The following is a 27728-nucleotide window of genomic DNA, read 5'->3' as shown; positions in this document are numbered from 1 at the left end:
ACAGATTTTGAATATCAGAGAGAAAAACAGATTTAAAGCAAATCTAGAGAACAGCTGACTGCCAAGGATGATGAAGCATTGTCCCTTTCCACTATTTCAATTTTTATATTCTAATTCATGTTGTATGAGATGTCACTACAAAACAATGAGGATTAAGCTGTATTTTAAACTGTATTTTTAAATACATGCACATTAACCCTGTGCATTAACAATCACTTGTACTCAGTATCCTTTGAAGTTTGTGCTTTTATTTTGAAATTAGGCTCAAATCAGAATAATTAAAGGATTCCTGATTAATCTTTCTAAAGTTGAATAAAAAACTTCAAAGAGACCCGAATTAGACAGAATAGATATTGAAGAACAAAGGTTTTGGAAATAGAACAGAAGAAATATAAGGAGAATGCAACACACACAAGGGAAAAGCACTGTGAAATGTACTTTGCATTTTACTCTTTAAAAAGGGGATAAAAACGCTTGAGAGGCACTAGTACCTTGGCAAGAGCAACCTCACTGCTGTATCTAATGGCTAGTTCAGACCATCATTCCAATGACTCAGTGAGGGGTAGAAAACCAGGGGATCCTATGCTGTTTGAAAAGGCAAACATACAATGCACTGTGCTGCCACCAGGGTTTCAGCAAACTAAATTTTTGCAAGATGGTATACTGGCTGTGAAGTCAACAGAGAGCATTCAGTGTACATGTTATGCAATGTCTCAATAGATTCTCTACATGTGGTGGCTGTATTGTGACAGACTCAAACATTTTCCAGTATTTCGTGTACTTAATGGCTCGGTATGTATGGAATGCTTCCCTTCTTTACACATGAGGAGGCACTCCCTCTTTTCCCTGGAGTTTTCTGCAGATTTTTCCCGAGTGATATGATTTCTCCACACAGGGGTGGAGTAAGCTCTCCAGACAGCTAATTTTAGCTGTATCTTTCTTATCAAGACTTATCAATCTTATCGTTAATGGCATCTGAGTATCTCTATTATGCCAAAGGTCTGAACCCCTCATGTACCTTCTTCAAAACTAATTCCCTGTTTGTCACCATTCTCCTCAGAAGTAAGAATCAGCAAATGACCATCAAAGAAGCAGGGAGAACCTCCAGAACACGAGTAATAACTTTAACTACCCCATTTAAAACCTGATTGAACAGGAAATCCCTTGTATTTGGAGTGTGAGAGCGCTGGTCAAATGGGTCTTTTAAAGACTTGGACTAAAGCAAATTAAGGCAAAGAAAAGTATTGCTATGACTGTTTTAGGTGGGCAGCTGTGATAATTTGTAGTAATAGAACCAAAACTTTGTCAAATAGTTGAGACAGTACAGAATCTTTTATTTTGGAAATTTCTTACAATTTTATCTCTGTCCTTCCTCATCCCACCTCCCCTCACGCCACAGTTATCTTGGGACCTTCTAAGCATTCTGGCGACATCATTTTTTCCCTTTATCAAAATTAAGTGTTTTTTCTCCAGGCGCCTTTGATCACTCAGCGTTACCCACAGCTGGTAAACTGAGACTGGTTAGACTGGTTTTGTGGTCATGCACAAAGAGGCCATGGCTGCTGGTCAAGAGCCCTCCAGCACAGCTCATCCAGGGCAGGATCCAGGGCAGCTACCCTGGTCGCTCTGTAGCGGAGGCCACATTGGTGAAGCATTTAAACCATTCTCTTGTAGTAAAAGTATTTTCAGCAGAGGCGGCTCATCAGCAAATGGTCAAATGTAAACAGTTGAATGACAAGAAATAAAAATTATGGACACAAATGTGAGCTATGGCCCTAAATTGTGCTGGTTAAAGATGTGATCTTGGGCATAAAGTGCATGACAAGTTTTAGAGAATGAACAAGTTTGTGAATGGGTAGGAAGATGACACAAAGTGACAGCAACAGAAGGAAGCAGGGATTTTACACCAACTTCAGAGAGGAAACATCATTTTAATTATTTAGGTATTCACTACATATAAAAGTTATCCTAGACTACAAGGCAAAGATAAAAAATCACCACCAGCCTTAACTTAAAAATAAAACTAAAGTTAACATGGTACACTGTCCGGAGACAAAAATCTTACCTAAACCTATGAGATCATTTGTACATGTTATATGAAATATTGTTAGTAGCTGTGCATGGACAAGAAGCACCATGTCAAGGGTTCTGTTGGTCTTCTATAAGCAAGCCTGTTTGGGGAGATTTTACCAGCTAAAACTGCTAGAGGTTGCAGGGAGCCATCATCGCATTTTCACTGAAAATGTCACGTCCTCAGGCATAGCTGTGTCCCTTCCCCTCGGTTTATTTCTTCTGCCTTTCAAAGTCAGTTGCTTCTTTTGCTGCTCATGAGTGTTATTTTTTCTGAGTCAGACTCCTGGTTCACTTTTCTTCCTTTGTGCAAAGCGTAGACTTCAATTGTCTTCTGGCAACCATAACCCAGAAAAGTGTATTCAAATCAACAAACGTGAATTATGTCTCTTGTGTTTGGAGGAAGGCCATAATGTTTCAGCCTCTAGAGCATTTGAAAAGTTCATTCCTAATGCAAGGAACAATCAGGTATCTAAAGTAAAAGCAGCATTGTGAGAAAATGCTTTCCAGTCATCAGACTGACTGCCCAAACTGGATTTGGAAATAATATGCCCATCAAAGGTGTCCTCATCCATCTTGGTCCACTTGGGTTACATTGGTGCAGGGGACGGAAGCAAGATGCCCCCAGTACTTATTGAGGATTTGAGGCTTTATGGGGAACAAATGTTGCAGATGGTCAAGTCTCTGGACACAGAGATCACTACCACAGCACACCTCCCTAGTGACAAGATCCTAGGCAGACTCTGTGCAGATTCACCTGAGGTTATTGCCTTCCCCATGCTGCAAGGTCTTCTCAATGCTATCTATGAAGTTTGGCAGAAATCTTCTTTCACCACATCAATGGCCAGAACAATTGAAGGGTTTTACATGATCTGCTGGGACACTGCCCTTTGTCCACCCACCTTCCACCATCTTCCCTGATTAAAGAAGGGATATAGGCTAATGGTAGACAGGCTCAACCAGACATGTAACGAAGGTGTGTGGGGAAGGGCCCCCACCCCAGAGAGATTCAACTGAAAGGCACAGTAGTTATACTTGCTGCTTCCCATGTTTCTCTCTGCCTGCCCTGTCATGGTAATGCTGGGGCAATCAGACAGACTAAGCAGAGGCAGAGAGAGGATAAACAACATACCCCATGCAGAAACGGCACACTCCCCAGGCCCGGGGGTGAAGCAACAGGTAGGATCAGCCACTTTCCTAGACTTGGAGGCAGAGAAGGACAGGTCTAAGCTGAAGCTGTGCTACCTGGGTATGCCAAACCCCCTAGAGGTGACTGGAGGCCACCAGCTTATAGGCAGCCAGCTTAACCCTTCTTGAGTGGAGCAGGTGAAGGGGCAGAACACTTTCCCCCAGCTTTGTTGAGAGGCCCTGCACCTCTGCCCTTAAGCAGCTGACCTGTTTGTGTCACCCCCACCCCATTATTATTATTATTATTATTATTATTATTATTATTATTATTATTATTATTATTATTATTATTATTATTATTATTGTCGTTGTTGTTGTTGTTAAATTTCTATACTGCCCACCCCCAAAGGGCTCTGGGTGGTGAACATTTTCAAGCTGCTTTAAGTAACAGAGAAGAAGCCAATTGACACAACCCTGACCTCTAACATTTAGATGGCAAGCCGGTAAAAACTCTATACCCTTGGGAGGAAACCATGCCTAACAGTCAGCCCAAATAAGATGGTATATATAAGTGGGGGTGGCATTAGCAAAATATGCCAGTAGGCTGCGTTAACCAATTAATTTGAGAGTATAGGAAAATGAAGGTTAAGCAGTCAATCAAGAGGCCATATTCGTCTCTAAAATCTGTCTTCTGTGTAATGGAAACACAATTGCTGAAAAATGTATATTTCTAAAAGTACTGTGAACTCCAAAATTTGTTTCTAATTTCAACTTGTTTTTGGAAGTAGGCTGTAGGTCCAATTAATTGAAGGCTTAGACTGCTGCCGTTAAATTTAGATTTTTTTGGTTAGATCAGGATTTTTTGCTAGTTTTACTATAGTGGTCACAGAAGAATTCCCATATGACATCTTGGAGCATCTTAGCAGATACAATATTAAAAAGCCTTGGAGTAACTCTACATTTTCTTCTTTAGATATCCCTATTGTTAGGCCCTTTCCGCATCGAAAGCAGGAATAGGAACGCTTCCAGGGATTCGCAAAACGCGCCGTCCCTGGGGAAGCGTTATTACACAGCGCGCTGGAAGCCAATTACCACCTTTTAAACCTCGCAAAACTAGCGAGGTTTTTGCAAAGTGGCGCCTTCTCGCCAGCGCGGTGCAAACTGCACTGCCAGGCCGCCGCCGCTTTTCCGGTCACCTCCACCTGCATGGGCGGGCCCTGCAGCTCTCCAGAGCGACGCTGGAAGACAAGGTCAGTGGAGGGGACTGGAGGAGAGGCGACTCTGTGCGGAGCCGCCTCTCTGGCTGGGGGGGGGGGGAAGTCAGGGGCTGCTCGCACGCTGCGGTGTGAGCAGCCTCGGAGCCTCCACCAGCATAATTCATGCCGGTGGAGGCGCGTTTCTGCATGTGTGCAGAAAGGGCCTTAGATAGAGAACTTTTGGTTTGTTAAGGATGCATGATCAGATTACAACTAACCAAGATGCTAAAAGAGTTTGTTCAGCCTTTATTAGGGCTTTTGAAGCCCTTCATTTGCTCTCCAGCAACAATATTTCAACTTGTTTACAATCTAAATATATCATCAGCTTTTCTGTGTAGTCCGGGCAAATTTACTAACTTTGGCAGAAGCAGAGGGCCATTGTGCCGGAGTCCCTCCAGGCCAGAGATTCTGTCCACACAGAAGAGCAGACACTGAATTATTAACTCTTTTTTTTAAAGCTGTGGTTTATGTTCCACTCAAAGGGTTTGCTTTATAATACCTCTTGTTGCTAAGTTCCCCATCTGCTCATGATTTTCACCTTTCATTTTTCTTGGCTGGTAGTGCTAAGGGAGGTACACTCTCTGTAGCTAAATTTATTCTTTCTGATCTTAAACATTGGAGCTTGTATGAATTAAGCCCCAAATTATTAACTGTTTTAAAAAATTCAATTCTGGGGTTTTGATAATACATCCAAGCACTTAATTTTAACAGCAGATTTACCCATGAACTTTGGCACATAGGTGCTCAAACTTCTGAACAAGGACAGAACTAAAAAGTATGGTGAATGACATTCATTGGATGTTATTAGTTGGCTATGTCATTTTGCTGGATACATATTTTGTTTGAGTTCTAGAGTGGAATGAGAAGCTATTTTTTCTGTAACAATAATTGAAACATGTGTATTAGGTTTAATATTTAAAGACCCATGAGATAAAAGTTGTCAGTGTGAAATATAACTTATTTTCAGAACATATTGCATACATATATGCCACCAATTGGTCATATAGATTTTTGGCAGTTAAAATATTTTGTATAGGTGCATGTATTTCAAGATATAACTCTATAAAGTTAGCACAAAGAATGGAACTCAAGACTTTCTAATATATATGACCGAGAAGGACAAATATGAGCAAAGAGAAAAAACACATTATCTTTCCTTCTGATAAACAAATCAAGAGTAAAAAAATACAGTGGGTTTGAATGAGTAACTAGTGAAACTGAATTAAACGGGGAAATTTCAGTGTCTTTCTAAGCAGGGTTACATGCTTCTGAGTCCACTGAATTCACTGAGCTACATTATTTCATTGCATTTTGCCATTGTGACTGATAATACAGGGGACATTCCCACCCACAATGTCCAAATGCTTAATGTACTGTGAGAGAATGAAATGCCAGAGGAACAGCTGGAACAAACTGATAAACTGAAAAGCAACTTATACCAACAGTAGAATTTTAGAGGAATTTAAGAACCACTTTAATACAAGATTTGCAATTTCTCATTATAGCTGACACTGAAAATCTTGGTCTTGAATGGATCTTAAAATGTCACATAACAGTATCACTTGGATATTGTTGGGATTTTGCAAGTATCTGTCACAACTCAGTTATAAAAGGGTTAACTGTTTGTATGTAAACAAGTTGCTGAAGTCACTCTTCATGACCTGACTTCCTGATTAGTTATTGGTCAGTCAGATAGTCATTGCTTACATGCTAGTGAGCACATAAATCTGAAGTTATAAAGTTAACTCTGTTTCTTTGTTTGAGCAGACACAACACCACCACCACGAGGCAGTAGATTGGTACCAAGATGTAACCAAACTTACAATAATGTAGATGTATAACAGGAAAGACTTTCTTATTTTATCCTTATGTAACTCTCCCTTTATAGTTAGTAAACTCTCATATAAAAAGCAACTGAGAATCTGTCTCTTCTGTTCCACTCTGCTAATAAACACTAATACTAATAATACTACTACTAATAAACTAACAGACTAGTTCTTTCCATTTATGAAGAACTAGTAAAAACTTGATCCAAAGATATAAAGCTATGCTCTATTTAAAGCAAATGTGACACAGCTGTATTTTTATGTCCCTATGACTCAGAACTTTTTTACCTGCCCTTATTATATATTTTGGCTAATGTAAATTTATAACAACAATAGGTCAGTAGAAGTTATTTCCACATTCTTGTGATAGCAGGCTATGCACAGTGGGAGATTTACTCAGAAATAAGTCTAATTTTATTGTATGGGAAAAGTACTCTTTGGATCGTGGTAATAGAATCCTTTCCACTTACTGCATTCCTACACATCAGAGTAGGAATCTGCCTCAGCTTTGACAGTGATGAACCCAGTCCTAGACAGCACTGCTACTACAGAACATAGATTTAGGGTGAAATCAGATCACTGGAGTAGGAACAAAAACAGACAATGTACAGATACAAACATGGCAAGAAATAAATGATCACAAGCGTTGTCTGACATGAACTAGTTGGTATAAGAGGCAATAGGATGTCATAGGATACAAAACTTTGTTCCCTTCTGTATTAATGCAAATGATGCTTCAGTCAAACATTTACAAAAGTAAAAGGTGACACATTTTAATTATTACAACGTATACAAATTATTTATGAGACTTCTAGACTATTGGTTCTCAGACTTGAGTAATCCAAGGACCCTTACTTTGATTAAAAACTTTTTGCAGATCCCACAAGCCCTTCCATTGTCCCTTATGGGAACATGTTCAGAATTTAGATGTTTTTATAGGTCCACAACATAAAACTCCTTGCACTTAAGTTCCAATGTTCTCATTTCTTGACTGGGTGGGAAGGACAAAAGACTTGCAGACTCTTAGGAGTTGTCTGAGAAATACTGTTCTTGGACATTTTTTATGACACAGTTTTGCTCAACAGATTACAGAACCATAGTGTATCAATTTGTAAGAATAGATGAAAGAACTGTAGTGTATCATTGCCATGACTGACAATGGTGAGGAAAGTATAAAGGCCTGTCTAATATATTTCACACCAAAAATGATTATGTCACCAAAAATCTGCCAAGTATCTAAAATATACAGGTTAGTGACATTTGTGTTCTTCAGGTCGTCTTAATTGGTAATCAAATGCTTAAATTTTTTGTCACTGAGCTATCTGCTATCTCAGCAAATGTTAATAAGAAAAGAGGTATAATTCAAAGAGAGCTAAATGGTCATGGAACAATATTTACATCCCTAATAACACAATTAAAGAATGTTATTTACACAAACATACAACTGTATATTCTGTTAGTGTCAACATAATGAAAGCAGTTAGCTAACAGTTATACCTTGCGCTGTTTGTTAAATTCCACAAAAATTAAAAAAATGTTATGATTACGGCTTTTCACAATACAGAATGAAGAAGTTAATTGGTCACTTATTTGATAAGGCTCCTATTTATTGATGTAATTATTCCTTTTCAGGGTGTAACGACCCAAAGGACCCCCAGAATATTATTTATATATATTTCTGCTTTAAAATCATATTGGCAAAAGCCAGTTGCCAAAAGCACTCCTATGGGTGTAGGTAGCCACATGAGCACCTGACCACAACCAAAAGGTCAAAACTACTTTAACAAAAGCTAAGATAATGAGTTACTCCAGCATAACCTGGAGGTCTCATTTGAGTCACTAGAATGCTTGATTACCTCACCTTGCAAAGATACTGTTAAAGACAAAGAATATGGAAAGCCAACTTGCTATCAGATACTGTCATTTCACTATCTCTTCTGGGAAACCAAGTTAGCAGCAAAGGGTTGCTTCTCTGCATTTCCTTCCCTTTGTCATGACTCTCCTAAATCACTCACCTTATCCTGATCTAAATGTCTCCAGCTTTTCAAATCTGAATATCCTGGGCAGTGACTCCCTCCTTAAGAGTTAATCTTGCATGGAAGTCTTTCAGCATTTCCTCGCTTAGCTTAACAAAGCGCAATTTTGGCCCCATTGTCCCGGTTTAAGCAGTAGATGAGCTGACTAATTACTCCTCTCAGCACCCCTGCCAAAACTCCAGCACAGTGATGTGGAACGTAGTGTGATTTCGGTTATTCCTTTCCCATCAAGGAACGACCCACCTTATAAAAGTTTAGTTTACCTGCAACATATTGCTCATTGCCACATGTTCTCTTGCTGTGGTGTTGAGACATGGATTCGTTCTTCATTGGGTTTCTGTGCTGGCATGGAATCCCTGCCTTCTACTTCTACTCTTCTAAGAATCGCTAGGTAACGTATTACCCCACAACAACGCCCATTCCCTTCTCTATCATCCAATCTATCTTTCAAACCTGTTTATATCCTAGGAAACTTGAATGTATGTGCCCTTATGTCTCACTGTGTGTTTGTATTTTTGAACAAATTTATATAAAACATTTAAATTCAATTTGGACTCTTGCTTCTCTGTGGAATATCCATTGCCAGAATTCCTTCCCCGTATTATACACTCTAAAAGATCTCCTCTTGGCCCCTCTCCTGATCTGCCAATGTGAGTTCATTCCCCTTTGCTACTTTTAATAACTATATGTGTGCTGTTACACTTTTTAGCAGCTGGTGGAGATTCTCTTCAATAAAACCCTTACCCCTGTTAAGGCCATAACAAGGTGGAGGGTTCTGTCAGATCTAGTGTAAGGTTTTCTATATCTTTTGAAATCTAACCCTTTTTCTTTTATGTGCTATTTTCTGAACGGTTTGTACGCCTATTCAAAGATTCAAATTCTTCACTGAACCAACTGATCAATACACAGGAAGCTCAAAACAAAGTTCAACTTTTTAAAGCGTACTAGAAACACTGTCCTTACATTTTCAAATACTTGCCTATTGCCACACACTATCTAGATTTTTAAATGATAGAAATATGAGTTTATCCCATCCTTCCTTCAAGCAGCTCAGGGTGGAATAAACCTTCTTCCACTCATGCTCACAACAACTCTCAGACACAGGTTGGTTGAATGTAAGGTTGAGTGAGGTCAACTGTCCCAAAGTCACCCAGTGAGCTTCATGGCAGAATTGGATTTTGAATCTGGGCACTCTTGAACTTAATTTGACACTCGAATCAAATCACACACTGGTTCTGTACCAGTAAGTATCTACCATGTCTGCTCCTCATACAAAGGTTTGGAGGTGGGAATTGGCATGCTGTCTTTAAATAAAAGAATTATCTGACCTCATCATTTCTCAGTAAATGCAAAGGTGTGACAGCCTGCACAGAAAAATAGAGGTTTAAAGGTGCTAGTCGGTCAATGGAACAAGGTTTCATCACAATAGAGTGGGGAGAAACTTCCTAGGGATGGGGAAATGCCCTGATTGGGTAAGCTGACCTGAGACTGGTGGAGCACCAAGCTGACTCAGAGAGGAAGGAGGAATTTCAGTCAGGGAGTGGATCTGACTTGAAATATACTGAGTTCAGTGTGTGCTGAAAAACAGAAAATACACAGACAGAACTGGGAGTTTTATTTAGTAGTCAAAGCTGAAGGTAGAATAGTAGTGGGAGTTCCCACAGGTAAAGAGTGAAACCCATTCATAATATCTAAGCAACTATGAAACTTGGGCCTGCATGGGCCCCCACAGAGGCTGCACACCAACATGTATGATGCCGGTGTGGCTCCGGGGCTGTTCACACGCTGAGGAGCGAGCGGCCCTAGAGTGGCCACAGCCCACAGAGGTGCCTCTGACCTGGGGGTCGAAGGCAGCATGGGCATGTCTCCTTGCTCGCTGCGGAGCTTCACAGGGAGAGAAGGTAAATGTGGGGAAAGCAGGTGGCGCCTAAAAGTGGGGCCCCCAACCCAGTGCCGTTTGCACGGCGCCCAATGGGAAATGCTGTTTTCCAAACAGAAAAATAGCACCTTTACTGGGGGGGGGGGAGCAGGGTGCTGCCTCGATGCAGAGGTGGCAGTTGTGCGAACAATGCCCCTGGAACAGTGTTTGTATTGTTCCAGGGGCACTGTTTTTGGCCCGTGCAGAGTGGACCTTATAAAGCTTACAGTAAGCAACTAAAGAAATGTATAAAGCTTGATTAGGAATAGCGCCTGTGAAAAACTGTATATAGTCATCTCCTCCCTGATTTCCATCCACAGAAATATCTCCTGATCCTATCTAGTTTGTTTAATACATTTTACTTCTGTTTGACGAACTTTCCTCAGTTCTCTGGTGCTTCAGAAAGGGGATTTGCCATGGGGGAAAGGCACCCTTCACCTTTATGGAGTTCTTAAGGCTGAGCACATTCCACGCTACCATCAAAACAATTCAATCATTAGGAAAAGGCAGGAAAACCTGTTCAGTATAATTAGGAGGCTGCCTGAACCTGTCACAAATAGTTAGGAGGGTGAATTGTCCTGCCACAAAAGGCCTCATATTACTCCTTATGGATAAGTTTTCTATGTCATTATTATCACCTATATTGGCTCATTTCAGCATTCACTGATATGAATACAGAGGAAGCCCATTTATAGAAAGGAAAGGGAATATATATAGCCAAGAATCATTTTAATGGAATCCCTAGTATTGGATATGCTCCTGGCATTAGAAATAAAGAAGTGAGAACAGCAGCTTAAGGAAAAACAAAGCAGTATAGTGGTTTTCATTAGAAGAGGCGGATAATGAAGTGCTAATTAATGAACATGAATGTTTGCAAGTAAAGATAGTTTAGGGTGATTGACCTAGTGAGCTTAAAGGCAAAATGGTAGTGACTGTCATCAACCATTTTCAGTACTGTTCATTTTAACAAGCAGGAATAAAATGATAAAAATTGTTTTGAAATGAGGATTCTTACCACTGCAGCCAGCCACATGATTTCCACATTCTTTCTTTTTTTAGCCTGAATATTTTGATGGAGATTTTCTAGTAATCCTTTTAAGTCATTCTGTTCTTGAAAATATGGTAGGCCTGGAAAGGAAAAGGAAGCAGCTCGTGATAATAGTTGTGCTGAGCCGAGGATTTCTTCTCTACAGAAGAGCTTCAACAGTTTAAATTCTCATTTGGAATTCATGAGCATTTTCATCAAACATAGCAATGCCATCGTTTAATGACTGAGAAAACGATTTTGTGCTTGTTAATACAGGCACTGCTACCTAAGGGCTTGCTTCTGATGCACCCAGCATCTTCAGTACTTGTGATGTGAATGGAAATAGGAAGTTTCACAACCTACTGCTTGCTGTCTGTTTCCTCTGTCACCTATTTGCAACATCTCATCTATGTGTGAAGAGCGGATGATCAATGGGGAGCAGAAGAGAGATGAGGGACCTTTTTTTTTTAAAAAAAGAACCTACCAGAAAACACAAGCTCTTCCTTGCAGCATTTCATAAGTACATGCAGGCTGGCAGGACTTGTAAGAGACTTCTGTGAAGCTAGGAAGATCAAAGTATACAATGTTTCTTACAGTGACTTTGTCCAGGCAATAGTAATATTATGGGAAAGTTAGAACCTGTTCTAATTTTGGGGATTGGGCGAGGTAGGGGAGATGCAGAAATAGAGTCTGACCCAAAGAAATAATTTATCTGATCCCAAAACCAAGCAAGGAGCAGCAGCAGAGTTGTCCTTCATAACAAAGTCAAGCTGAAACCAGTAGCATCTTTCTCCTTCCTCTCCTAGCAGCACATAGCAAATGCCCGGAAGGGAGGAGTATAGCACTGTTTTCTTAGTCTCAGTCTTACAGTTGACTGAAGAACTTGTTCCCAGCCAACTTCACCCAATGATCTCCTTGGATTGGAGAAGGGGCCATGGCAATACAATCCACGGCTGTATGGCTATAAATGCATTTTTGAGGGGGGGTGGGAATGACAAGCCAGAAATAAAGTCTCAACAGATACATTGCTCAAGAGTAGCAAACATAAAGCTTCTTGACAGTTTAATTGCAGAAGTTTAAAGGGGGATTGAGTGTACCTATCATTTGTAATTAGAGACAAGGAAATATTCTTATATCGAAGACAAATCTTATGACTCTTAGTTACTAGCAAGTATAAGCTATCATTTCCACTTCTTGCAGTGGGTTTTTTGTTTAATGACAAATTTTCTCAGGTGGGGTCTATGGGTAAGCTCTTTAGCAGGAAGGCAAATGTCAGAACAAAAACACCCCAGTTGGTCTGAGAAAGCATCTACAAAATCACACAACCTTAAAAATGATTCCTACTAGTCATTTTTAGTCAAGAATAAAGCACATGCTTGCAAATTCTCAACTCTAATGATGACAACCAATCTCTTAGAACTAACATTCTTCCAGAGATAATTAAGAAGATCTGTAATAAAATTTATTACTAGACGGGCATTGTTTTTTCATCCATTCCCTCAAATGGACTTTCCACAACATTAATTAATATGTAACAAAATTCTTAATAGACATTTAAATACAGTGTAGTTAACACTGAGGATGGTGGGCACCTTGCTGCCAAATGATAGTGTACTTTCCTTTGGTTTGAACTCAATGGCATATTTTGTTAGCAAATGGCTATACAAGATGGGAAGAATCACCCTTTGAGTACAAACCAAATAAAATGTTTCAAGGCAGGAAATAAAACTTTTCCTCCATAGAGTTCTGCATGTTTAGCCCCAAAACACTTTATTTCTTATCCCAAATTGTTTTATTTGCTTGCTGTTCCCAAGTGATTCTTTTCTGAAAAGTTTTCTGGAAGTGTTTCTTTTGTGGAACCATTTTCACTTGCTGTGCGGAACTCTTTAAAACATTCCCTATGCCACTCTGCATTTCCCTAATATCCTCATTGGCGCCATTTTCTGAGGTTGCCCCTGCAGTTTCACGCTGTATTTCTGTCATTTTTTAAAAAAAATTCAGGGCGGTTGTGTCTAGATATCGCACCTAGACATAACACCTAGAGAACTGCAGAATGAGACTTTGAAGCCTTGTAGCATCAAATCTACAGATCTATTAAAAAACTGCCACAACAATGGAACAAACACAAAATGTAGGTCAGGAAGCGTTTTCGAGGGGGTGAGTGTGGACAAATGGGTTTTTTAAAACACATTTGCAAAACATTTTCAGGGGCTTGTGCAGAAAGGGCCAATGATGGGTGTTGGATGTTGAAAGAATCAAGATAAGGCAACATTTCCACTGTCACCAGACATTGTGCATATCACTAAGAATTAGCTGAAGAAATCTTGAATATATTAATAAATGTACATTGGATTGGGTTCTGCAAATCTAAGGCTGTTTATAGTAAATTAATTAAATACTTAAAATTTACAAGGAAAGTCAAGCAAGCATGCAGGTCAGACTCTGACAACAAATGAACAGCAACTCTGCTTATTTTACTTCCAGCTAAATGTTCCATTACTTTGGTTAAATAAAGATTGGTCTGCAGTTGAAGATTAGCTTTCCAGGAGATTGGCTGTCAGAGGATGTCCTCATTAGTATATTTCAAACAACTTACTGGATCACTAAACATCAAAATACTGGATTGCTCAAGCAATCCTCCTTGGATTTTTTGCACATCTACCTCTAATTTGTTCTCTGTGCTTTAAAAAAACCCCTTCATTTCCCAAAGGTATCCAGCTTGTCAAGTTTGGGAGAATTGGACTTGCAGAAAATAATTAGAAAACCTGAACCTTTTCTAAATCAGGGCATTTACTGCTAAATTCCACTGGTTTAAAGAACATCAGTATATCAGCTATGCAAGTTAACTGAAATCTGGACAACTTGTATATTCTCCATACCATATTACATATTGGTAGGTCAAACTGTGTAATTTTTTAAGGACCAGATTTTACATTTGCCATGGTAGAACACTACTCATTGGATACTCATCAGAATCAGATTTCCCCGTTTGCTTCTCTATTTGTAGTCCATTTTTTTTGTATTAGACACACAGGAAAATATCACATTACCATTCTTAAAGAATCACCTGAAAGTTCTTTTAGGATACTCAGTTTCTGGAACAGAAATACTGTGAATTGCTATGACGACATGCAAGTAACAAGTAACTTCATTAGAAGAACTTGGTCAGAAGCTACTGCATCAATTTTGCAACCTTCAGGTTAAAGAGTACTTCTAATATAGCATATTTCCACTGGCTTTCTGATTACAGAGATGTCTATTTCAAATATCAAAGTCAAAACTTAGTAGCTAACGAAAAAAGCCATTTTTAATTAGCTGTCACAATAAAGACAACAAGCTTAATGTGATCAGGAGTAATTCTGGTTTTGCTGAATATCTCAGCAAGCAAAAACACTCCTAACCTACCCGCAGTCTTAATTACATGGCTAAGCGGCAAGGAAGTGGGCAGTTGCTTCTGTTCAGCAAATGAGCCCACAAAGCATGGAGTCAGGCCTGCCAGGTCACAGCATGAAGGAAATCTGACAAACAATAATGATTAAAAAAAATGCCACACAACGCCAAGAATCACCTGGTATAAATAAGTTCCTGTTGAATAAGAACAGCATACTTATATGTAATAGTGTATTTGGCAAATGCAATCAGGGCTGAATTTGAAGTAGAGTTTACCAGGCTGCAGCACCAGAGTGCATTCCCATTGCAAAGGCCAAAAGACAGTAGTTAATTCATAGCTGAATGACCATATGCAGAAAAGTTTCCCAAAGCTACTTCATGATGACCAATATTCTCCTGTATTTGGAATATTTGACTGCCCAGTTCAAACATGAATGAAGAAGGCAAAGGGAAAATTAGTTCACATAATGAAATGTCAGAGTAGCCAGTTTGGTGCAGACAGAACTACAATTAAGTTGGTGCACATCACAAACCTCCTTGTTGTGATATATGAATGAAGCCCCACTTTCCCTAGAAAGCACTCATGTGTATAGCACTACAAGTTAAAGCAAAAACAAATACACTGCAAGTAGGAGCAAAGATCAACAGAAGAATGGTCTAAGTGGATATGGCAAAAAACTAATTGCAGTGTTAGAATTCTTCATGATGGTGCTGCCTTAAATACAGATCAGTGAAGCAGAAAGAAACAGAGAGCATTTGATTGAACAACCTAGAGAATCTCAGGCTTAAGGCAGTCCCTGTGAGAAGCAACACCTAAGCTTTCAGAAAAAATAAAATTTATCTGACATGCTGCAAGGAGAGACAGCTGTTCAGGTTATAGAAAGAAAAAGGAGCTGTGCATGTTTTGTTGAAAAAGAAATCCTTAAGTGATGGATGAATAACTATGAAGGGGGCTAAGAATCTTTTGGGTTAGGTATTTCTAGAACTTTGGAGGAGAACACAAATTGCCCAGCTTCATGATCAGTGATGCAGCTCCCCAGGACAAGTCAGATGAAACAGATACTTTTATTGCTATAATCATTTTAATTAGTATAATCAAGGCACTTGAGGATAAACTGTAGGAAATAATTTCATAATTAGAGTAACTGCACAACCATGAAAACATGCTCTGAACCTTATTTCATATAATTCTTGAGCCAGCTCCTATTGATAGCAGTGACGTTTTTTAGTTTAAGTAATTAGAATTTGGAAGAATAACAGGGACAATATTTGCAATACACCACTAGGTTTGTGATTAGAGTTTTGAATGAAAACATGAGCATTAAAGCATATAGACTAGCCCCATTTGCAACTAAGTTGGATTTTTTTAAAAAGTACTCACAATCAGAAGGCATTTTTTCCATGAACAACTTGTAATATTTTTTTAGCAGCTCCAAATTCTCCTGGTTAATACTTTCTTGCAAAGAAGTATCTCCAAACCTGAACAATTATAAAAGACCAATAGGCATAAAACCATCTCTATGGTAGACATGACCCCACCCAAAGGAAAAGGATTGGAAACACAACAATTTCAGTACCGGAACTCATTAATTCTATTAATCACTCTCCTAGGTGATCTTAGAGTTTAATCTTCCCAATTATTTTACTAGCTAAGAATTGTGTCTCCCACAACTTACTGGAACCAAGGAATGATTTTGGCAACGATCCTTTCAGAGGAATGAAGGGGGTAAAGTACAATGGGAGTTGTTACCTTTGGTGCCCTGTGTGCCTTGGTTAATAGGAAGGGTGCAGGCAGTGACTTTTTGAGGTCTTTGCCTTCTCTCACTTGGTTTTGATTGGTGTTTCCCTTTCTTTAATTTGCTAGTTAGCCACTTTAAAACCAGACAGAAATGGGGGGGGGGGTGTTCCTCCTTTTCACTGACTTGACATTGTTGCCTCGTGTTAGTTAAATTGTAAATTGGTCTAGTTTTGACTAATGAGGCCCTAAGTGGCAAAAATGTGGAGGCTATGTAAGGCAGGGAAAACTTAGCAAGAATGCTGAGGTATCTAAAAATGAAAGGAGTCATTCAATCCAGTTGCTTATCTGGCTCTATTGCCAAGGAGCATATGGAAGGTACTCCACAGAATTATTCTGCTGTATGGCATGAGGAGCATTCCATCTCTCAGCACAGAAGTCTGTGCAGGCCATGAAAGACAAAGGCATGGCAGCAGTAATTAGGCCAGAGCAGGGCTGTTCCAAAGCAAGCAGCCTGCAGAAGCTCTGTCAGTTGACACAGTTGACACAAGTGTGGGGGGGGTGGGGGGGGTGGGGGGGGGTGGGGGGTGGGGGGGGGAAGCTAATTAGGTATTTTACAGTTTGTACTGCAGTCCAGTTAATAAACCTAATGTAACCCAGTTATATGTACCTCATGTCTTCATTCCAAGATGTGGGGGCAACTGATAATTTGCTTACTGGTTGAGGAACACTTTGAACCTTAATCTGTAACACTGCTAGAACCACAGCCAGTTCTCAGTCAAGCCATCCAAGCAACTCTTCTGCACTGAACTTTCAATCCACTTTCACAATTGTTTGCAAGTGGATTTTGCTATTCCACACAGCTGCAAAGTGCATTGAAAGTGCTTTATTCTGCATGTGTGAAAGGGGCCTAGAAGTAGCACAATGCACCACGTCAGCTCAGATTACTCTTGGCTAGTGGCTGAGCAGGAAGAAATGGGCATCAGATCATGGAACTATGCCACCAGCCAAATCTAAGTCAAGGCAAAACAGAAAGCAACAATATCCCAAACTAGCTGTGAATAAATGGTTTTATATGATTTCAGCACCACATTTTACAATGATTTAAATCATGGCGACATAAAAAATTAAGACTTCTCTTCTAAGCATATTTACTTGGAAGTACTTTCACCTGAAATCAGTAGGAATTCAAGTAAATTGGGCCTAAATATTCAAGACAATTCAAGGGAATTGAAGTCAATTGGGTCCCAGCATTCACTAAACAAAAACACATACAGAACCCTCCAGTTGTTCTCAAATTGTCTCTTTTACCTCCAAGCTTTAAAAAGGAAGTGGGGATCTTGCTATTAAGACCTTGCTCAAAAGAATTCTCAGTGGAAGTATCTGTTGAAGCTACAGTGGAAGCTATATCACTTGGGTTATGACAGAGAAATATAAGGAAATGCAAGGAATCCAATGCTGTCCTTCAAGAGGCAACCTAATCCCACCCATTTGCAGCCACTATGACTTTGTGACCCACCTCGTCCTTAGCTCTCTTATGCAGCAGGTTGTAGAACCAACTGGAACGTTTCTCCTGTGTTTTTCTTTTATAACAATTAGAATTATTCTGAACTTATGTACATGCTGGAGGGAATTTTGCACAGAACTCTGAATAATTACTCACTGAATTCCTAGCACTCTTGTAGTTACATTAGTATAATGAGTATTTTGCCACTGACTTCAGCATGAAGTGGACTGCAACCTAGTACAGAAAATGTTCAATTGTAAATGTGTTTTTAAAAAGTTGTGTGGCCCATTTTTACAAATTATCTTAAATACAGAACTGATGGAAGTTTTTTTTAAAAAAAGGCTAAATCCTATAAGTACCATGCATTAAATACCTATAAGGACAAGAAGTAATTAAAACAGCCACAGAATATAAAACTGCTAAGTATTAAAAACACATATTTATTACAAATGAAAATCATCAACGTGTTATAGAAGGCCCATGTTAGCCTGCCTTATGTACACAATAGCACAAGGACAATACATAAAGGGATCCTATGGGACATTTTTTTGACCCTTAAAATCGGATGCATTTTGACCTGCTGGCGTTCTTCAGTGGTTAAAAGTAATACAATAGCAGTGTATTAGCTACCAGACTACAAATTACAATTATAACATTTTTATGACTGAGACCAATTGTTAGAAAGTTGTTTAAAATTGGTACTTGTGTCTTCCACACAAAGAGTATAATGCAATGTGCCAATCATGCCCAATTCTGCTACGGCAAAATCCTATAATGACTGTCATAGGAAATTCTTTTAGTCTGGAGCAACTGAATTGATTAACAGTACCATGCATTAACAGCTCTACAGATTTTCTTTTACAGTCATGTTTACTTTATATTGCCCTACAAAGCACTTCTGGTAGAACAGCACAGTCTGAACCCTAAGTTTGTTGTTTGGGCAGGTGTGAATACATATCCTCCCAAATATTCAGCATCATTAGAGTGAATACAACATGAATCTAAACACACTTCTTCCTTAGTAGAATTAGCAGTCAATAAAAATATAAGAATACATATGGGATGTATAGAGAAAGGTAGTCACCCATGCGAGGAATGACCCACCACAACGTTTATTAGGCAGACTAGATTTAGACTAAGGAGTTTCAGTGCTCAACTGCAAGATCCACCCTTAAGTTATAAGGCACAGCAGACCTGTTTTAGGCATAGGCACTGTGAACTTGGATTAGATATTAGGGAAACAGTAGCTTATTGTCTAAAGGGGGGGGGGGTTCCTTTTTAGAGAAGACTGTTACCAAAAAGTGACCTGTGTCAGAATGGACACATGTACGTGTTACCACATGCTTAAATCCCAGGTTTAATACAGGTCTGGGGAAAAAGGAATGGAAGGTGTTTTCCCCACAGCCAATGTATCCTGGGATAAGGAAGTGAACCATCCCGGTTTGGCCATGACTTCCGCATGGCTTCTGGGTCTAACTTGGTCCTGCCCTGCGAGATTTGCCCGTGGCTTTCAAAAAACGATAAAATTGGTGGTTCTTTTGAAAAAGCCCACGCCGATCTGCTCCCATGCAAATACTGCAAGAGATGGGCCAGTTTATTTTTCTGGCTTCACTGCCTGCTCTCCCCACCCCTTAGCTGAAGCCTATCAGAACGTCAGAAAAATGGAATTTACGTAAACTACGTAAACATACACAAACTACGTAAACTACATAAATGACGTAAATGTTCATGTAGAAAATGAAAATAAACCAGGGGCTCGTGCATAGTTTACTGGAGTTCTTCCTCCCGGCCTGAATGTGCTGATGGGCTGCCATGCGAAGGGAGAAACCGGGATAGAAACACCCTGGGATATATGATCCCAGGTCTATCCCAGGATATTTTGTCTGTGGGGAAAACACTGAAGACAGATAGTGAGATAGTGACTGGTAGCCCTGTTTCCAAGTCTGAAAACCAGGTCTACTGCCCATTGATTCCCAACTCGAATCCCAGCTCCTCACCTTTCTGCAAGTGTTTGCTGTTCGTTAATTCCAATATTGAAGAGGACAGGGTATACCTGGATAGGTTTTCCTTCTTTAATTTCCTGTGGCAGCAGTTCAAACATCTTTCCTGGAAGCTTGATTTCTATTACATAATGACCACTAGGAAAATAAAAAGAATAAGAATAACCTGCTGTCATTTTTTTTAATAATCTATTTTTGAAGCCTGCCCCAGGCTCAGATTTCCTAAAAAATAATAGAAACTTTATATAAAGATACTGATCTAGCTTAGAGATAATGATATTTCTTGAAGGCATGATAATTACTAGAACTTTACCAGTTCTAAATAAATGCCAATAAAGTCAGCTCTATATTGTCATTTTACTCCCAAGAAGTCTATGAAAAAATTAACCAAAGGACCTGTCAAGGTCCCCAAGGAAGAGACTCCAGAAAAATTGGAGTTTGTTGCATATATTATTCCAACCTTTCCAATTAACTCCACTGAAAAAGTTAGGAACACACACAGCAGTCTACATTGCTTTGACTGGGGAGGTCTGGGGATGAACTGGCATTCATAAAGTGGTATATCATTGTGGCTAAAAGGACATTAGGATGTCCCTAATTCAACTCTCATCTCTGCCTTGAATTTACGACACAGGCAAGCTGTTCATACTGTCTACTTTTGCCGCAACCTGTGGCATATTGTAGAAGGCTGGGGTTGATTACAAGAGATGTCCTGAATATGCAAGTGCTTTGAAATTCTAAGGATTATTACTATCATTGTTTTCCACAAACAAATAGGCTTGCGACTTAGGGATTAGGAAACTTTAACAACCCTCCCCCTCCAATAGCTGTATATTCTATATTCTCCAATAGCTGTATATCTATACGGGTGGACTCTGTGGAATTATATTCTGACTGAGCTCCCGCCCCTCTCTATTCCCAAGATTTTGCCACCAAGTGTCCAGGAATTTTGCAATCCAAAGTTGACAGCCCTATGCTTGAAATTTGTGAACTTAAAATGACTAAATCTTAGTCCAAAAATGTCAAGGCTAAATGTAGAAATCAACATTTTCCTCCTTATTTTGAACAGCCTTAAAGTGTCCAATTTGAATATAACATTTCTTTTTGTCTTAAAAAGATGAGAAATCTATAGGAAATGGGATCAGTAATTTAATTATAAACTGTTCCTTTATAATGATTGCTTCACTGAAGTGGAAGAAAAGGATTAAAAAGCTAACGACTAAAAATCTGAGGAAAAGCCTTTGGCCTTCTCCTCTGCTTTCACAGTATAAATGAGGGCAGATCAATTTTTGAAGCAGTCTTTACTGAGCTACTTCTCAGAATAGATTTTTTCTTAATGCCAGTTCAATTATGTGTTTTCATATCAGGAAGAGAATGGCACTTCTATCTGTGGAGAAGAACTTTCCTGGTTCTTCTCCTGCTGCTGCAACCTATTGATATGCTCAATGCAGCTACTGTGGAAAGGGAACCAGGAATGGCATGAGGGACACATAATGGCATATATATCACAGGAAGGGGAAATAGACACTTCCCCTTCTGTATGGGAAATTTAGTTCAGCAGGCAGTCCACCTTGGCGACTGAGTATACCTTAACTATTGCTTGGTAACCCAACAGGATAGTGTTTGTGTGAACACTCCTGAATCCTTTTGATGACCCGTAAAACAAACAAAAAGACGTACATTTTTCCTGAAAGATGCAGTCGGTTGTAAATAAAACAACAAAGATCTGTGAACATCAGGTGTGATGTTCTTTCTGCCTCAGTCATGGGGTGTGGAAAGAAAACAGGCAAAATAATGTCCTTGTTCAAATGGAAAAGTGATACGACCTTAGGCTGGAGAACTACTTTATCCTCATGGATCTTCAGGAATGGAAGATCACTCCTAAGGGTCCATAAATCTCCAATCCTTCTGGCAGAGATGACTGCGACCAGAAAGGCAATTTTGCATGACATAAAAAGCCACATCACAAGTGGCTACAGATTCAACAGGTTTTCCCACAAGGTGAGTTAACACTAAGGATAAGTTCCACTGGGACACAGGAGCTCGAACTTAGGGGTAAAGGTTGGGTATTTCCTTCAAAAATGTTTTACTGAAAAGATTAGAAAAAAATGAACAGCAGTCAACACCTAAGTGAAATGCTGAAATGGCTGCTAAATGTACTTTAATGGAAGAATTCGACAGACCACCATCTTTCAGTTTAGACTTCTAAAAATTGACTAGTAGACTTAAATCTTGTAAACATGGGAGAGTTTTGGAGACTTGTTTTTGGAGGTTACTGGGAGACTCCGCTACCAGAAGCCAATCATCAAGGTAGAGGAAAACGGCGCTCATAACTCAAACCTCAGGCCACAGACAGGCTGCACGAACATTCTAAGGGTGACAGTTAAACACAGTCAGCTTCATGGCCTGGTGCGCCAGAAAAAAGACGTTTTACCTGGCTCAGGTATGGACTTTCGGTGATTTGAAGGTCCGATTACCTGTGAAAATTTGGGGGCGATCCGTCCAGCTGTTTCGGCGTTAGGGCATGACTAACAAAGTCACTGTTAGCTTTTTATATATATAGATAGCTGCTTTGGAAAAAATTAACTTTACATATTCATATTTACTAATTTTGAAATGTCTGTTTCTTTGCCTATTGGAATCATACCAAATGCATAATAAAAATTCAGCTAAAAGCCATTTAAAGTTTAAAATATTACAGCATCTCTAAATAGCAGAAAACAAAAATAAAAAAACTATAGCAACTTTGACGACAAACTGATAGCACATTGACACGGTTAGGCTTGCCATTTTCTGCAAGCGCTGCCAATAACCTGCTAACAGTTCTAGAGAACCCTAAAAGTTCTTTGGCTGAAGCTCTGGTTGCCTCCCCTTGCCCCAATCCTGTATTCTCACTTTTCTCAGTGACAGGAAAATTGCTGATGTTAATATGAAGTTATTCAACCATTGCCACAAAAAGAACTTATCTGAAGATGTTTGTCTTATCAGGACAGAATTCAAGAATATGTACGTGGCATGATTTGACTATGTAACTATTGATTTGACAACTAAAATGTCCAAGATAATTACCAGAGATTGATAAAGAACGGTGGTGTAATTTTTAAAGCATTCTGACAGCCATTAAGCTGATGGAACTCCTGGACTATCAGTCACTGTCCTTACTTATTTAATCATATCTACACATATATTAAGAACACCATACAAGGTCTCATTTGAATGAGACAAAGGACTCCTCACAATTATCTTATCTTGCACAACACATTCAGTTGATGGCACAGAGATAAAGTCTAGATTTCTAATCTGCTTGATTCATGTAGAAATGGTTAGTACATTCTGAAAAGTAGATTTCTTGATAACATAAAAGTGTTATTCACATAAGGTATGAAGAATACTTTCAGGATATATAACATACTACTGTTTTACCAGTTGCCTTAGGTACAGAATTTTCTTTTGTTTATGTTTATTTCATATTTTTTTTACTCTATTTCTTTCAGAAGATCAGGATGTAATTCCATTTTATCTGTATCATGCCAGGACTGCTATTTGGGAAACAGTTGCCAAAATCCAAAGGGGTACTTTAGGCACAGTTAAAGGCTTATGTATGCACAATGGGGTTTGGACTATTTTTGTTTTGTTCTGAACATCTGAGAGGGCCCTGTATCGCTAAAGCGGCTTGAAAAGTCTTTGTGTTTCACATGGAACAGAGGCTGATATTTTTATTGTTTATTTTTTAATCTTTAACATAAATATGTCAACCAACTCAAACTGTTTGGAGCAACAATATGGATCTCCATTTAATTCCCCAACTCCCTCTGCTTACTCATTACTGATGATATTAAAGACGTTGGGACTTGTTACCAATAATTAAACTTCACATATCCATTCATGTCCTCATACATGTAACAACCTCCCCCCCACCAACCCCCCCCCCAAAAAAAACTAATGAGCAGGACAAAATGGGGAAGAGGGAGAAAAGATAAGGGGATAAAAAGTGGAGAATTTATCCAGATTATTTTCAATTTTTTTTAATGCCACACAGTTTTACATAAGAGAGCCAGCATGGTGTAGCAGTTAAGGTGTTGCACTAGGACTTGGGAAATCAAATCACGATGTGGAGGTAGGTAATGGCAAACCACCTCCAAATCTCTATTGCCTTGAAAATGTCCAAGTATCTCTGTTATGTTTGGCATTATGTTTTCATTTACAAACCATCTGCCTCAAGTTGAGATAGGTGGCATGTATCCTAGAAATTGCAAACTGGAGAATGGAAGCAGTTTTAGAATAGATGCGACTAATAAAGTAATGTTTAATAATAGAATCATATAGTTGGAAGAGACCCCAAGGGTCATCAAGTCCAACCACCTGCAATGCAGAAACACACATTCAAAGAACTCCAGTCAGATGGCCAGCCAGCCTCTCTTTAAAAACCTCCAAAGGAGGAAACTCCACCACACTCCAGGTAGTGCATTCCACTGTCAAACAGCCCTTACTGTCAGGAAGTTTTTCCTCATGTTCAGGTGGAATCTCTTTTCCTTCACCTTGATCCCATTACTCCTGGTCTTAGACTCCAGAGCAGCAGAAAACAAGCTTGCTCCCTCACTAACATGACATCCCTTCAAATATCTAAACATGGCTTTCATGTCACCTCTTAACCGTCTCTTCACCAAACGAAACATACTCAGCTTCCTAAGTCTCTCCTCACAGGGCATGAATTCCAGACCTTTCACCATTTTGGTTGCCCTCTTCTGGACCCATTCCAGCTTGTCAATATCCTTCTTGAATTGTAGTGCCCAGAACTGTACATAATATTCCAGCTGAGGTCTAACCAATGCAGAATAGAAAGGCACAATTACATCCCTCAATCTAGACACTATATTCCTATTGATACAGTCCAGAATCGCATTGGCTTTCTACAAGATAGAATTGCTACTGGTGAGTGGAAAGTCTGACCTGGAACTTTAAGTATCATCCATTCTGTGGTTGGACTGCATGTCCAATCCAGAATTTGGGCCTATTGCATCCAGGTCTGCTCCTGAATAAGCAGATGGCAGGTGTGATGAGTACCTTTTATCAGCTTTGACTGGTTAGCTGTGGTTTTTCCAGGGCAGAAAAGATGTGGCCACTATGGTGAATGTTCTGGTTATATCTAAATTAGTTAACTGCTATGCATTTTACATGGGGTTGCCCTTAAAAAATCTTTGGAAAACTTCAATTAGTGCAAAACATTGCAGCAGGAATGTTGACTGGAGTGGGTTGTACAGCCCATATCACCCCAGACCTCCCTCATCTATACTGTCTCTTAACCTGTTTCTGAGCACAATTGCAGGTGTTGGTGTTATTCATGTATTTTAATCAGAGTAATTTGAATTATATGCTTTTGTTTGGTATACAAGGTTTAAAGATGTGTTTTTACAATGTATATTTTACTCCGTTAGGTGCCTTGGTGGCCCTAATGAGGGCAGAAATGTACATTGTATAAATACATAAGTAAAACGTGTTGGTTTATAATGCAGTCCTAAGCAGAGTTACAGCCTTCTGAGACAACTGACTTTAGTTGACTTAGAAGACTGAACTGTCATTTAGGATTCCTCTTTTTGTTTATGCCATATAAATACAGTTACACCAGCAAATTAAGATAACAGCAAATCACAAATCACAGCAAATCAGTTACACCAGCAAGTGAAGATAACAGTAGGAAAAATGTTTGGAGAGATCCCATTGTTTGTACTGGCACAAAGTAATGTTATGCTCTTATTTTACAAAATAAAAATACTCACCGCCTTCCAGTTATAACAGGCAAAAGGTCATCTGATTTGGCTTCTGTTATTTTAAAGATGATTTTTTGTAAATCTGATATTCCCACAACCATGTCTTCTAGCATCCCCATTTCCTCACCTACACAGATAGAGTAGCTGATTAGAAAATGCTCTGAGAAACATAAATTACAATTGAGTAGTCACTCTTTGTTTAAGGTTTTAGAAAAGCTACAAGAGAATTCAAGAGTTCCCAAATTTATTGTCAAGGTCCAATAATAAGCAGCGATATCTCTATTTAGCATGTTGTTTTATAAGCACACCTCATCCAGTTCTTGAAAATTTGGTTAAGGATGTGAATATTTTATATTCTCATGCTGACATAATAATGTTCCCTATGAAAGCAGATACAAAGTTTTTGCAATGTAGTACTAACTCATCACTACATATTGCATTCATATTATTATCTGCATTTGGTTAAATTATGCATAATGTTTTCAGGTCAAAAACAGACATCTCTTTAAGTTGCATAATGCACATCATATAGAGAATGGATTAACAGTGAAATCTTAGGCAAAGTCACTCCAGGCTAAGCTCACTGATGTCAGGGCTCAGACTGGAGTAATTCTGTATGGAATTGCATAGCATATTACACAACAGCTTACGTATTTGTTAGCTGCTTTCCCTTATGCTAGAGCTGATGGTAAGAAGGGAGGATGAGAAGGCAGTCAGATTTCCAAAAATGGCCCTGAGCACTCTAGACCAGATAATTCCATAGTACAGGGACAGAGGGAGAGGGAACTGCACCCGGGGCATGACCTGCCTGCGTGCGCCCTCCACCCACACCCCACCCTGATCCACCCATGCCCCACCCCTGGGAGAAGGGTCTGGGGGGCGATTTTCTGCCACCACATGACGCCAATGGTGCGCGCCCAGGGCACAGTGCACCCCCAACCCCATTGCAGCTTCATCACTGCTATAGAAATTATTTTGGGAACTACCATCACTTCGACGAAACTCCAATGGCAGCAGTACTGGGTGAGAATATTGGTCTTTCCTTGCTGCTTCTGGGAGGGAGAGTGTGTATCTTGCAAGGGGGCCATTTGCCATGTGGCTCAAGCCAGCAGACAGGAGCTGGAAGCCCATGAATATTTTTAAATCAAGAAGGGTTGGTAAAGTTTGAGAATCACTACTGAAGACCTCATATCTTCAGGGGATATTTTTAACAGATGTCCCTAGCAAGTTACCTCCCAAAGGGCAACATGAGGGTCTCCTCCCTTGAGGTTACTACTTTGGGGAACAAAAAGTAAATGTCCAGATTTTATTTTAGTTTGCTATTAGTTTGGGTTATTATTGTTCAAAACTGAGTGATCCAGGCTGTGAAACTGAAGGGGAGAACTATCTTCAAAACAATGGATCCCAGTGATGAGAGGGCCTACATATTGACACACAGAGAAATGACACTGGGTAATGGGCCTCATTGTATGTATTAGTTTTATAACATACTTGGACTTTAGTAAAAGGAAGAAAATACTTCTTATTTGTTTGCTGATGCTGCTAACATCTGTTAATCCTGGAGAGCCAGTGTGGTGTAGTGGTTAAGAGCAGCGAACTCTAATCTGGAGATCCAAATTTGATTCCCTGCTCCTCCACATGAAACTTGCTGGGCAGCCTTGCACTAGCTACAGTTCCTTCAAAATTCTCTCAGCCCCACCTACCTCACAAGGTTCCTACTTGCATGGATGGTGGTGGGGAAAACAGCTGAAAACTGGCTTGACACTTCTACAGTAGAGAAAATTGGGATATAAAAACCAACTCTTATTGTTGTGAGTGTGGGATGGAGAGGGCTGGGCTAGGTATGGGGAAGGGTTGCATGTATCAGAGAAGGGTTGCATGTATTCCAGTCCCTCTCTCAACCAACACCATGATAATTTTACGTTACTTGATATAAAATTACTGCTGTTACAAGTGATTCAAAACCAAAAGATCAGTAATTCAGGATTTATAGCAGGTCAGTTAGTCATCTAAGACCTGATGGCATCAACAATATCTGGTTGGGTAAATACCTCTTCCAGTCATGTC

At 39.5% G+C, this 27728-nt stretch overlaps 1 protein-coding gene across 6 annotated transcripts in view; it reads right to left on the bottom strand.

Annotated features, from left to right (window-relative positions):
- Positions 1–27728, bottom strand: part of INPP4B (inositol polyphosphate-4-phosphatase type II B) — a 281318-nt gene that overhangs the window by 26995 nt on the left and 226595 nt on the right. For all 6 annotated transcript variants that reach the window (XM_048508966.1, XM_048508967.1, XM_048508961.1 and 3 more), the window contains 4 exons: positions 25671–25788; positions 19891–20031; positions 16033–16130; positions 11250–11362 (listed from right to left, as the gene is read on the bottom strand). In XM_048508966.1, coding sequence (XP_048364923.1) covers positions 11250–11362; positions 16033–16130; positions 19891–20031; positions 25671–25788 — 470 coding nt within the window. The remainder of the gene's footprint in view (positions 1–11249; positions 11363–16032; positions 16131–19890; positions 20032–25670; positions 25789–27728) is intronic.

This window comes from Sphaerodactylus townsendi, linkage group LG10 (assembly GCF_021028975.2).
Source record: "Sphaerodactylus townsendi isolate TG3544 linkage group LG10, MPM_Stown_v2.3, whole genome shotgun sequence".
Taxonomy (NCBI): Eukaryota; Metazoa; Chordata; class Lepidosauria; order Squamata; family Sphaerodactylidae; genus Sphaerodactylus; species Sphaerodactylus townsendi.
Note: the sequence above shows the minus strand (reverse complement) of the source record. Positions and strands in the feature narration are given on the sequence as shown.